At 42.0% G+C, this 14,182-nt stretch overlaps 1 protein-coding gene across 6 annotated transcripts in view; it reads left to right on the top strand.

The window, feature by feature from the left end:
- The first annotated feature begins 228 nt into the window (after positions 1-228).
- The window catches only part of fgfr2 (fibroblast growth factor receptor 2), a 43,276-nt gene continuing 29,322 nt past the window's right edge, over positions 229-14,182 (top strand). Inside the window, exons 1-4 of one of the 6 annotated variants that reach the window (XM_056761422.1) lie at positions 229-823; positions 2,981-3,288; positions 11,503-11,769; positions 12,209-12,283. In XM_056761422.1, the coding sequence (XP_056617400.1) occupies positions 3,111-3,288; positions 11,503-11,769; positions 12,209-12,283 (520 nt within the window). In that variant the 5' untranslated portion in view covers positions 229-823; positions 2,981-3,110. The remainder of the gene's footprint in view (positions 824-2,980; positions 3,289-11,502; positions 11,770-12,208; positions 12,284-14,182) is intronic. The other 5 variants (XM_056761421.1, XM_056761420.1, XM_056761419.1 and 2 more) reach the window with 5 other exon arrangements.

The following is a 14,182-nucleotide window of genomic DNA, read 5'->3' on the forward strand; positions in this document are numbered from 1 at the left end:
CATTTTATGCCTGAATTCATGTTTTCGGTTAGAAGTTTTATTAGTAGACAGAAAAAACGGGCAAGCATGTTTTAAATTAAAGCTTTTGGTGTATCACCCGAATCGGGGTTTCACACCACGAGCATCTGCCGCTGGGCGGCGCTGTGGTAAACGAGTGACGCGGCACAGACTCGAACCCGAGTGCGCGCGTATCGGTGGAGGAGGGAGAGACTGGAGACCCCAGTTCCGGGCAAACTTTACTGGATTGAGTCTGTTCGGAGGGGAGCCTACTCACTGAGATTTGTGATTGGCGGAGAAAGGCAGGGTCCGAAAACGACAAGCCAGGAAACGTCTCGGGTTTCAGGGGGGAGTGACATTTGTTCAGGGGTTTGGTGAGAGAGAGAAAAAAATCTCCGTATGCCCGACAAAGCGTCTGTGAAGAGAGTCAGTGTACGCAGAGACTGCGCTTCACGTCACTGGATGTGTATTTTCGCGAGGATGTTTTTATTCCCCTTTGATACAATGTTGCATCTTGTTTAGACGGACGCTGCACGAGCCGCCGGTGACGCAAAAGCAACTTGGTTTCGGAAAAAGAAAAGTTTGTGGGACGCACATATTTTTCTCCTGAAGGGATTTACGCAAACGCGCACGGATACTATCGGTTGCCCACTGTGGGCATGCGAGTTTATCTTCCGTGCACTGTGATTTTTGCCCCTTTGGATTTGCAGATTGGGAATATTTTTGGTTGCAGGGGAGATAAATCGCATTCCTAGCTGGATTCGGCCCATGCACGAGCCCCTGTTTATATGTGGATCCTGAGCCTCGATTATTCTGCTGCTTTTCTGTAAGTTTTCTTTTCCTTCATGGTATGGGGAGGGTTCACTGTTGAATGTGCTGTGACCAATACTGAACATTTATGTATTAAAATTCGCTTAAAAAACGAGCTATAGTTGTCACTTTAGAGGTTAAAATATGGAATATGTATTTCTGGCAAATATTTTAACATTTACATTTTTGCGCATTAGACTTTATGACAGAAACTGTCAAAAGTTTTATTTTTGTAATGTGAACATCAACTCGACCCTTGTAAGTTGTCGTTTTAACATAATATTCAGGAAAATACACCACAACCATTTACAGTTTTTGTATATAAATATGGCTATGAGAATTACGGGGTTTATCTTTTGTTAAAAATGAGATGTTACATTTGCGACATGAGCGAAATGTCACATTTTGATGACTCTGAAATGCCGTTAAATGTTTATTCTGTTGACGTTTGTTAATTGTAGAATTTGGCTAAAACATTCACTTTTATTACAGTCACTTTATAGTAGGAGCGTGCACATTTCCCAGTAAGAATCAATGTTTAAAGATGAACACTCATATTAAAAAATCCAGCCAGTTGAGATTTCTTCTGGTTTTAAAGGCGCAATTCGGCCTGCGCACCTCTTATTGTCTCCTCACATGGTTATGGCAATTACAGCTTCATGCTTTGAAACTTGTGAGTAGTTGTTTGATAACGTCTCCAAACCATGCGATAGGCGACATGCATCTAACTTTGCGTTTAAACGTTTACTTTGTAATGAGAAATGAATGTTAAGGGTTCCCTACAATAGGCTATTAATGCATGCATGGTTCCCCCTGAAGCTCTGCCATACAAAAACTGTGTTTAAACCCTAAATCATTAAAGTAAGATCAAATCATTCGATACCTATCTGCGTAATCACATTACTTCTAGATCACGATGAACTCGTCTGAGGTGCATTTTGTACTAGACAAACAAACATTAGAATCGTTCACATTGGGTGCAAATAACAGTTTAGATGTGATCAAAGGGCACATCAGATTGCCAGGGGTAGATGTTTTTTTTTCTTCTCACTCCCCGCAAATCCTTTACCGCGTTCAGTGTGATTTCTTTGTGAATTGATTTGAATGTGAATGAGATGGTGCTGTACGCCTTTAGGTTGCGTTGCGTGCAAGCCCAAAACATTGAGCAGAAAGTTCTGTCATGGTGACATCATGCATTGCATCGTGAAATATTAATAAAAAGTATTGCTTTTTAAGCAGATAGGGTGAGCAATGTCTTTCCGAGTCGTTTCTAAATGCGTCTATTATGACCAAACCAATGCAAATCTGCGATGATATTAAACAGGACTAGTCCACCTTGATCCATTACTGCATTGTCCTGCCTTCACCTTAAAACCAAGGGATCGTACGTAGAGAATGGTGCATTGAATGCATTTGTACATATGCACAAGCGCGGTCACCGAGAAGCGATCAATACCCCGGCAGAGCGGGTGCATGCCCGCCGGATCCCCAGGGACCGAAGCGCGTAATCGGGAGCGTCTTGATGTTACCTGAATCACTGACTGCTACCGTTGCGTCCCGGGCTTTATTTGTTGTTGGGATGTTTAATATGTTCCTTTAGCTTAATGGGTAGAGTTGCGTTTGCAACGTAAAGGTCAGGGTTCGATCCCGGGAACTCGCAGACTGTTATTGTGTAGCTCGAGTCCACAGTTGACGTACGAAAATTAAACTTTGTTTTATTAAAGTAACGATCTTTTGACTGTGGCATTTGTACATGTAAATAGAAATAAAAAGTGATTGTATTAAAAATGTAAATGCTATTTTGTCAATTAAGTTGCTTATATTAGAATAAGAAGGTTATAAAAATGCATCCAAGGGTTGAATTGAAAAATAAACAGCCTTCATAGATAAAGTTAAGCAGACGTGAAGAATGATGAAGGTGTGTTGTCAGGTGAATTTGTGTAGGTGTAATGAATCACAGCTTTGGCATGTCTGTGGTAAGGCTTGTTTAGCAGCATTATGACACATGGACCTTTAGTTTCTATCCCTCTCACACACAGTGTATGAAGCTATATTATCCACATAATATTCAATGTATCCATAAAATGCGAGATTAAAAAAGAACGTCATTTGATTTTGTGGTGACACAATGTTTGATACAAATATTTTCCAATCTTCCCTATCGTTGCCTCAGGGGTCACCTGCCGCCGTCTCCTCGCCTCGGTACCTGCACCTCCTCTCCCCTCAGCCCAGGTGATCGGTGAGAATTCCAGCGAGTGACGGACCGCAAGGCCTGAAGTTCATGGTTGGGTGGAGCCCCTCAGATGGGATCTGTGTCCAGGGGGAGGTCAAGGGGGGGCGGATGGAGTGGCACACCCGCTGCTGACGGGATGTCCGTCCGTGGGTCACTTCTGGGCGCGCTCTTGCTGTTGACCCTGGCGACTTTGTCCGTGGCACGGCCGGCCTTGGGGATCGCCGAGGAGTCTACGCATGAACCTGAAGGTAAGAATTTGCTAGGTGCTCCCAAAACGGCACCAAAGCTTTCTTGGAGCTCAGTGGTTAGAGCATGGTGTTAGCAACGGCAAGGTCATGGGTTCGATCCCAGGGATTGCACATACTTAGAAACAAATGTGTAATTTTTGTTTTTATTGGAGGAAGTTTGGGGATTTGGGTGAAACTTAACCTCACCGAGCGGAATTTTGTAGGTAGAATTCCTTATAGCTTCATACATCATTAGTTAGTACGGATTTATGAGATTTAGCTTTTCATAAACGCTTTCGTTCATCCAATCACGACTGCCAGGAAAGTTCAGAGGAGGTACTGGTTTGCGATGATGTGTGGTTTGGCGTCTTTATGGGTGCTACGGTCCCGCGTGGAAGTGCCTCGTGTCTTTGAAACCGTTGTAATTATGCAGAGAAAGCGCTTTGAGCGCAGACCTGGCGTCTTGAGGTTTTATAATGTATGGAATTATTTTCGTTGTGCTATATTCACTTTAAGAGTTTTTGTGGTTCCAAGTCTCTTCCACCCCCCTCTCATATTTTTCCCCTCTCAGCATCTGTCTGAGTTTAATGTTGTTCAGGACCACACACATACCTGCTAGCTTGGCATGCAGACGCAAACCAACCACTATTAGTTTGTTTGGGAAGAAAATAAACCCGGCTCACTTTTGAATTCGAAACGAAAGAGGAGATTTTCTTCCGAATTCCTTCGAACGGGATGTGGTTTGTCATAGTCCTCATTCCGAACCCTGGTAAAAACACTCTTTCAGGAGTGGCAATATCCTCGTGATGCGCCTTTGCCCAGTTTGGCGTTTTGTACCCACGATTTAATGTTATTTTTTCCATTTTGCTCATGTGGTCCATTAGGTTTAGATGGGGGGTAATTAATTAGCAATGTTATGTTGTATAAGTCTGCTTTTGTTCCTCCGGCTTTAATCACTATGTTAATGAAAGGCTTGTCAAACACAATCACTTTAAAAGACGGCCCCCCCAACACAGTCCAGTTGCCCTTTGACCTGAAGATTAGAAGAGGTTCATACATGCCCGCAGTAGGATTAAAGGAGTAGTTTAGCCATTCAACCACATGTTGTTTCACACAGATGCAACTCAAGTAGAACTGTTACTTGTTAGTAAAAAGTTATTTTTGTTAATTTAGCTCCTCCCATAAGAAAGAAAAAGATCTCAGATATTTGTTTTAGCGGTCAGTGAGATTAAATGCAAATAAAACTCACAAATCTCTTCGCAAGTGTTCTATGTTAGATAACTTGGTAAATCGCTTTTCCATCATATGATGGAAGATTACAGGAGGTCATGTGATCGTGGATTAACTGGCTGGTGTGGTCTCATGTGATGTGCTTGTGAAGTTTTGGTGAACCACAACACACCCCGGCTCATCTGATACAATGGCGTCTTACCGCTCGATGCTCACGGAGTTTGTTCGAAACATGTTTACTCTCATTATGAATGAAAAGTATAATTTCGGCAAGACAGCCTTCCATTGACACCCACCCCCGAAGGTAAACTACAATAGCCCCCACCTGATGTGTGTAATGCCCACCAGAGGCTAGCTTGTGTTTCTGGGAGGGGTAATTGTTTTGAGATAGCATATCAGTTCCGTCTTCTCGGGGCCGTTCTGAGTTCCTGCGGAGTTTCACGTAAGGGAGTCTTGTCTTGACTTTTTGAATGCTCAGTTTTGCTTACTTAAAGGGATATTTCACTTCAAAATAAAAAAATCTGTCACGATTCAATCACCTTCACGTCAGTTAAAACCTGTATGTGACTCTTTCTTCTGTGAAAGACAAAAGAAGAAGTGGTTTTGTGTTCATTGCAGAGTTCACATTGCAAAACCAACTTTCTTACTTAGGATGTTTGTCTTTTTTTCCAGTACAAATGTCTAAAAATTCTTTAATCAAGATGCATTTTCTTGATGAGCAAAACGACCTAAGAAAATAAGTCTTGTTTTTAGAACAAAAATATGAATTTTTAGTGAATTTGTACTTAAAGCAAGCAAAAGAATAATCTCTAATAATAATGTCTTCTTTTGTGTTCTGTAGAAGAAAGAAAGTCATACAGGTTTGAAAAGACATGAGGGCGAATAAATGATGAACGAATAAAACATTTTTTGTGAACTATCCCTTTAAACGGAATTGTTGTTTTATATTTTTATATTGGTTTTTTCATAGTTCTCCCCAAAATGAAACTCTGTAAAAATGGCTTGATTTTGTTAATTCCACTATAATTTACCTGTATGATTTTAATATGGTTAGCACATAAGGAGAATCTATTGGCGTAATAAAAATTTAACTAAATACTGTATATCCCACGTTTTGTCATGTTTTTCTTGCTGGTGTACTATCCCTTTAAGAAGCTCTAAAGGCTGGTCGACATCTTCCAAGCGGTTGGAAAACAACACATTGTAAGAGTGTGGGAAAGCAAACTTGGATCAAATGTAATCTGACAGTGTTTAGAGCACAATAGAACTCAAGCTCTTCAGTTTTATTCCCTCATCCCCGTTTCGCTTGTGGATAGAATGGCAGGAGGTATGACAGGCCCGACCCGGCGGTGGAAAATGCGCTCGTTATTTGGATTGCGTGATTTATTTATTGTCATTGGAGCGGTCCTGCTAGCGTGTGTGCCTCGATGGTTTGGACGGATTAGACACAGTCCAGGCTTTGATGATGTTTGAAACTCTGGCTGGAGATCCAAGCGAATCTCTCGTTGTCTGTCGTGCCTCTCTGGAATCAGATTCGCCCCTGTTCTCAACCTCCAGGGCTTTTCTGCGCTCCACTCCCAGACGACTCTGCAGAATGCCCAAACCTGTAGCACCAGTACTGTGAGAAATCCATGACCCCCGTGAAGACGCTCGATGTGCAGATAAGCCAAATTAAAAGTGACCACCTGCGTACAGTAGGGGGTTTTCTGACACAATGAGAATATGTTTATACCAAACGCTCTTAAATCTCGATAGCAAGACCCTGCAATAAACATGTCAGCTCGCACCCTTTGTCAACTGTGTGTTCCCGGGTGAATGCAGTCAGGCCCCCCGTCCCCCCCTGCTAAACACACACAGTTTTTGTTGTTTGTATTGATTCGTGTGCGAAATCAGAACTGACTTTTCGTGACTGCAAAACACTGTACGGAAATGTAATACTCGATCTTATTGATTCAAAGAAAACGTGGTTATACGTGAGGTTTTGGAGGGAAGTCTAACCAATGGGATTGGCAGGCGGGGGCCGGATGCCTGTGTGTCGTTGGGTTGCTGTGGGCGCCCCTGAGAGGCCTTTGGCCGAGCGTGCTTTTGTCACGACAATAAAGCCAGCAGAAATTACAATCTGAATGGCGATTGTGATTAGGAGAGAAAAGGATCGGCTGCGGAAGAGTGACGGGATTTAACCGGTGCGGAGACAGAAGGACCAAATGGGGAAGGAGGGCATGAGACGGAGAGGCAAGATTGTGCAGCTTGTGTAAAGTTTGGGTGTGTTTGAGTTGAAGCGGGTGGGTGGATGTAGGAAGGGGTGTTTTACAAACTTTCTTGTCTGCTGTTGTCATCTCATGTTTGCTTAGGCTTCACTATCTACTCGTATTTAGGATTATTGATTTGAAGATGATGGGACGATATGAAACAAACACAAGTTGATACCTCATCTCCTGTAGTTTATTAAGTAGAGGTGTGGTTATCATTTTTGTCGTTTACACACATTGACATTGCATTCTTTTGATGAACTTTCAATAATTATGATTAATAAGAATAATAAGATCAAAGTAAACTTTTTATCGTTTCGTGAATCCCATATAGTTCCCCTTTGAACCACTAGGGGTTTGCGGATGGCTGGCGTGGAACACAAGGGAGTTTACTTGATCATCATCGTCTCGCTCATCCATCCCTCCCCGATTCCTTGTCACCAGCCGGGCAGAGACAGACAGATGACAGTGTGGCAATTGGTTTCTCGCACAGTTTTTCCAAGATAGACAATAATCTACTGCAGCAGAGGCGAAAATGAGACGTGGTGCCGCAGAGGGGAAGTGCGAGACGGGTCGAATCCGTCACTCTCGACAGGATGTTTGATAATAACACTCAAAATGCGATGGCGCTTTATTCAGAAGCGTGTGGAGAACAGATTCGGTCGCACCTTGACAAATTGTGTTTTACCGCAAAGTATAATCTCATGTAAGAAGTGAAATATTTCCCCCTCACAAACAAAATCAGATCTGATTTATTCACCGTATATTGTTTCATATCCAGATGTAATTCAGTTATGTCATTGACATTCTGTTTGAGCATTTTTTTGTATGTGTTTAGTGTTACATTCATGCCCGTTTACTTTTATATATTGTAAAAAAACAGACAGTTGGTTGTGTTAATGATGACAGGGCTTTCATTTCTAGATCAACTTTTCTTGTTAGGGCGCGAGAATAAGAGAGCTCTCAGTGGGCCAGATGAGGATGTTTCTCTGTCCTTTCCCAGGAAATTTTTGCCGCGTGTCAACAGGTTGTGGATTTGTGGAGGTTTGGTGTCTCTGGTGCGGCGGGGGGCCGGGGGGTTTCATGGTGAGGGGTGAAAGGTGAAAGAGCGAATCAGAGGGGAAGGAGGTGTTCTTGATGGCCAAGAACAGATGTAATAGATCCAAAGAATAAAGAGAGAGAGAACGAAAGCGTGCCAGATGTTTAAAGAGAAGTTGCATCTCTAAGATCTCAAGAAAAGTTCAGAATTGGTTTGTTCTGATAATTGGAAAGCTTGACAATAGCAACGCCGGATCGCAGATTAAATTTGGATGAAGCGTATTCTGTCTACTATATGCAATCGGGTAATCGACGTGACATAAAAATGCTCAGAGAATGAATTTGTTATGATTATATTGAACCATCTGTTTATGTCTTACTTAACACTTGTTGATAGAGTCTAAACATCAAAAAATGTCATTCTGTGAAAAAAATATATAAAAAAAAAGGGAAATAAATATGCGTTTAGGATGCGATGAAAAAGGACACGTTTTTTGGGAGACGATAAACTTTGTAGCATTTCTGTAAAATAAGATGCACAATCCTGAAACAATAAACCCAATGTTCTTTATAGAACATAAAATAGTTACTTTATATACATTTTCATGTGTCCATTTATGAGGAACATGTAGTGTTATGGATGTGACAATCCTGAAAGTGGCTCTGACCTGACTATGGAAAATCATCCACTAAAAATAAAACAAATACTTTACAAATTTGAAGAGAGATCTCACATGGGTATTTGAACCACAAAATGTTAAAATCTGTGCTGTTACCATAGTAAAACCTGCTGGTAAAAACTTGTTCGTGGTGAGGTTGACATTTTCACGGAATTGCCGTGTCCATTTTAAAACTAACAATCTGGACCTGTTGGAGGGCTTCGTTTTGCTTATTTCTGCATTTTTACGCAGATCTCGCTGCCTGCTGCATGCACCTGCTTCATCTCTGGCACCGCTTCATCTATTGCGACTGTTCACAACCAACTAGCATCTTATATCTTGCTTATTTAGATGCTAAAGATGGCACTACCGCAGAGCTGGTGTATGCCAAATGCTGACACGTGTGTTTGAACGGGATCTGACCTGTTTTTTTCCCGCATTAGGCTTTAATCGTACAATGGCAGGAAACACGCAGTTAAATAACAGTTGGACAAACACAGGACTCCGGAAACGTGCGGCGATGAATACCGGTCCCATCAATCAACGGTCGAGTTTGTTGTACGGCTGCACGCTTGCAATAGACATAAAGAAGAAAGGTAATTGTTTCCGGGGTAGCGAGAGAGGGAAACAATACAGGAACCTAAACCTGTGTAGGGCAGCGTGCCTGGGGAGAGAGAGTTTAGACTTTGAGCACACTCCAAAGCCCTGGAGCACTGAGCGTTAGTCATATGACTTTCCCTTCCTGTAGTGTGTACTTCATTGGGCGGCACACACAAGAGTGTGTGCGGGGAAAGGTGTGTTAGTATGGGAAAACCTGGGAGTGTCTCGACACCACCAATTATCTTCATCTTTTTGACAAGTCTGATTATGATTTTTCAAACCGTGGTTTTATTACAGTAAAAGTGTATTCTCATAATTCTACAACATATATACCGTGGTTATGGTGGTGAGATCGTGGTTAAGTTGGGGTTCTACAAATGAAACAAAAATGTTTTTTCTATAGTAAAACCATGGTGAATTTATATAACGCAATATAAGTGTTTGTCTTTGGAAAACTGAATAGACTTCATAGTTATCAATACATGATAATGTAAATATTATTTGTTGCTTATAATAAAGAATCATAATAAATTCCTGCATACAGTTTAAGAAGCTTTCCAAATCTCGACTCCCTAGTGACTGAGTGTAATAAGCTAGATTTAAGTTTTCTTTCTTATGGACGTCGACAAAAACCAAGCCGTAACATTTTCCTGTACTGAACTTCAATATCTTTGGTATTTTGGCTGAAACTATGGTTTGCATGCTTCATGTAAGGGTGTTTAAGTGGAAAAAGCTCTACTTGCCAAATTGTTTTTTTCTAAATGTTTTTGTCAGGGAGAGATTGTGGTTTGGATGGCGTGTCTGTGGCCTGGGTTTAATCGTTCGGCTATGTTAATTGCTCTGAAATTGTATATATATGTTGCTCATACTGACACAAATACCACCCAACAGTGCTAAGAAAGTGACATTGTGGAGACTTGTTGTGATCAGTGTGTTGTACCCAAAGGATGAAAAGAATGAGGCCTAAATATCGTGCCCGACTCTTACATCCTTCGGTGTGACTCTTTCTGATCCCAACGTTTGGATTTCAGTTCTTAGTTTTGCTCTCAGTGAAGTTTCCTTCATTTACAGCTGTTTTTTTTTTTAGGGTTGATTATATCGCGATTAATCACATCCAATAATGTTTACATTAGGGATGCCACAATTCTGAATATAAAATTGAACCATTCAGTACGACCTCCACGGTTCAATAAGTGAATCGCATTTTTTCCAGTTTGGGAAATATTGGCCTGTATACATTAATATTTATGTATGATCTAAATTATATGTAAACATTTATTCATTTTAATATTTTTCTTAAATATATATGTATCTGTTTATGAATACAACATTTATATGCAGGGTGCACCGACATCCTATCATCATCCTATGACAACTCTATCGTACACCCAGCGCATGACGCGTCGCAATGTACTTTGCTAGTTTCAGACAGATGCAGTTATCATTTTCATGTCCTGCGCCACGTTGTTTAAATAGCAAATGCACTTGAGTTCATTTGTGCGTCCATGGGCATGCTGGTCTGAAAACGAGGTGTGTGCAGGCAGACTGCTGGCGCGTTGCTTTTTTGAGGCAAATTAAATAAACATGAGATTGACCACGATTCATCGTTGAACAATCCTATTTTTTTGTTTGTTAATGACTTAAACAAGTATCAGTGAAGATCAACTTGCAGCTTTACTAATGATTCAATTCTGGTCTTTTTTCCACATTGAAAGAATTTCCCATCAGCACGTGTTGTTGTTTGGTTAGCCGGTGTAGTTATTGTCAAAAGTGATGATCATAATGAAAAATAACGGCATAAACTAGCGGTAATGGGGTTTAATATAAATGCAGGAGGTTGAGCTTAAAATGATGGCAGAATGAAAACGGACGCCTCTGTTTATGAAACGAACAAATATTTAAAAGCTTTTTTCTCGACTGGCAGCTCTTTCATGCTTACAGCACACTTTCCTCTAGCCGTAGAGCCGCATGTTTTCAGAAACGCTCTGTAAACTCAATTCACAGCTGATTGAGCCGACTCAACTGTCTGGATTTGGGATCATTCTGGTTTTCAAACTGTGGTTTATGTAAAAGAGTAGCTCACCGAAAAAGGAAAATTCAGTCATTCTTCACTCACTCATGGTGTTAGTTATGATTTTTTCCTAACAGTAGAGGTCAAACTTGAAAAGAACAGACTAAGCTACAAATTATTTAATTAGGCATATTCTGGTCTGTCATAGCTCTGATATCTACATTTAGATTTCTGGCATACTCTCGAGTACAATTCTGGCATCTGAGTGACTGAGTTTTCATTTTTGGGTGAGCTGTTCATACTCTCTTTCGCAGCACAGATCACACTAGTCACTGTACGTATTATGGTGTAGTGTTATGCATCTTACAGCCAGTGCTTGTTTCTTTTCTCTCCCACCTTTCTTTCTCCTTTCTTGATGCATCCATTCCACCTGCCCTCCGCTGTCCAGAGCCTCCAACCAAAAACCAAAACTCTAAGCCCACCCTGTGCTCAGTGCACCCGGGCGAACTGCTGAATCTCAGCTGCCCGCTGCCTGAGGCGGCCGCCATCGTCTGGACCAAAGACGGCTCCTCGCTGGGCCCCAACAACCGCACGCTCGTAGATCAGGAGTGGCTACAGATCCGCGACGCCACCGCTAAGGACTCGGGCCTGTACGAGTGCAGTGCTGCGGGCTCGCGGGTCAGCGACGCGCTTTGCTTCATCGTAAACGTTACAGGTGAGAAGTCCGTCTGGCGTACGAATGAGATGTCGTATTTGGCGACAGCTTTTTGCTGTACTTGGCCCAGATTGACATTGAAGACAAGTTTGTTTCAGCCAGGTCGCGATTTTAACACGTGTGTAACAGGCAGCTTTTTTAAGTTTTCTTTTTTGTTTTATATTAAAATTGAAGTGTGTCATTTCTGTGTCGCTAGCATAAATATCAAAAACCATATCAAAAACATGAAAAACAACGTTTTCAAGCAAGTTTACCAAAACGTACAATCTACCATTGGTTGGCGCAAAACAAAACCATTAATTTTGCGTGTTGTTGGACTTTTTATAATACAACAATTTAAATTAAATGAATACAATTATACTATAAACTTTCATAGTAGCTTCGTAGTCTATAGAGACATTAAAGTGGTAGGTTACAGTATTGCCGGTCCTCTCTGCAGATGCCATCTCATCTGGTGACGATGAGGACGACACGGAGCGATCGGACGATGTCGTTGCTGATGGCGAACAGATGCGTGAGTATCGGGCACGGGGGCGGAAAACACCAGCTGTCTCACAATGTCAGCTGAAAATTCATAATAAGGGTCATAACTTACACTAAAGTCTGTCTATAGTGTTTGTCAAGAGTTCCATCACCAGAACGGTTTCAGTTTGTCGTGACCTTTGAATTGAAGACTTGTTGTACCTGCTGTATATAAATGGTCTGTTATGATTGGCTGAAACTTGTCTGTTTTCTGCCATTGAATACGGCCAGTTTGTCATGTCGTTTGTCGTAAAAGCACAGTCTGCTGACCGAGATAAACTGCACTGACGCCAATTATGTCACTAGGCAATTTCAGCACACTCACATTCCCAGAATTCCAGGGCACGTCTTTGTGTCTTTGTCTGTATTGGTTTCTCGTCTCAGGCGGCCATAAGCGTCCTGTCAGTCAGGTTATGTACCCGCCGCCAGAAGTGTTTAGATGTGGCGGGAGCATGTGAAACAGAAAAACACTTTTGTAAAATTCAGGGCGCAAATCCAAAAAAGCATTTTAGAGAATTTTTTTGAGCATGTAGAGAGGATATCTAGATTTCCACTGTTGTACTCGTGAAATCTGTTTTGAGTTGTGCAAAACTAATTATTAAAGAGGGATGTTGGAAAGAAGGGAGGAGCGAAACTCTTTCAACTAATGTGCTCTGGTTTGGATCTGGACCAACACTTTTCTGTGTATGCTCTGCATGTCTGGCCTTTGGCCGTGTGCGAGGGGAGTTTAGGCGGGTGTAGGGGGGCAGGGTTTTGGAAAGGGGGGTCTCAGGGCGTTCAGCATTGTGCTCGGGGTGGTTTCGGCCTCGGTGGGTTGGATTTGTGCCCAGCTGAACCACTCAGAACTCTTTGATATTTCTTTGCGAAGGGGGCCTCAACAACAGCAGTCTCAAAAACACCAACTTTTCCCCATGTTTCCTTTTAATTGTGAAACATTTTAGACAAGAGTGGGTTTGTTTAAAGACTTCTGCTTTGGGTTTCTGGTCGGGCTAAAGCCGTCACTTTTTATGGTTAGTTTGATGGAATTCACTTCATGGATGTCTCACTGTTTCTGTTTACAGATTGGCTGGAGATTTCACCATCCCGTCTTTGAAGACGGCAGTGGTTTTTATTGTTAGAAGAAAGCCCGAGAAATATTAGCATTTAGTCTCGGTCACCGAACGGTCCAGTCTGTCTTTTTTTTTCGACTGAAGGTCACCTGCTTTGGGATTTCGGCACGTCCGGACAGATGGCCGGTGATCTTCGACCTTACTGCCCCGACGTCTGAGGGTCATTCTCATCGTCTTCTTTTTCTCAATGAAAGCTCCACCGTAAATAAAAAGTTGAAAGGATCCCGACATACAGACATGTAGTCTGCTGTCCGTCAGGTCTTTGAGGTCAAAGAGAGTGACTGTTGTGAAAGGATTCCCAGGAGATGACATTAAAAGCTGGGTGGTGAGGAAAGAGCATGCGAAGATAGCTAGCCATTGAAGGAAAGGCTTATGTTTATGACTCATTACCGCGCCTTGATGTTCAAGGGAAGACGCCTGTTTATACGTTCAATATCGGCTAGTTTTAACTTCCGGTTCGTATGTCTTGTTGAGCTGAAGAAATTGAATGTGATGGTCCGGTTCCTTCTTGGCAAGCCGTTGGGCTTTTGGACCGTGCAAACTCAAATATGTTTTTATTTAAGCCGTTTGCTGTGAATTGCAGGGTTGCATTAAGCAGATGTGGGCCAAGGCTGCGAGTGTGAATAACTGTTTCGATTTGCATCCCCGATCACGCTTTCCGGTTTCCTCTGCAGAGTTTCAGACGCGCTCCTGCTTTTTCTGTGTTTCTCTTTTAGAGGGAAACCAAATGTTCAGAGAGCTCGGGTTGTTTGTTATTTTACAGGTTTTTGCATCATTGAATG

Source organism: Triplophysa dalaica, chromosome 11 (assembly GCF_015846415.1).
Source record: "Triplophysa dalaica isolate WHDGS20190420 chromosome 11, ASM1584641v1, whole genome shotgun sequence".
NCBI lineage: Eukaryota > Metazoa > Chordata > Actinopteri > Cypriniformes > Nemacheilidae > Triplophysa > Triplophysa dalaica.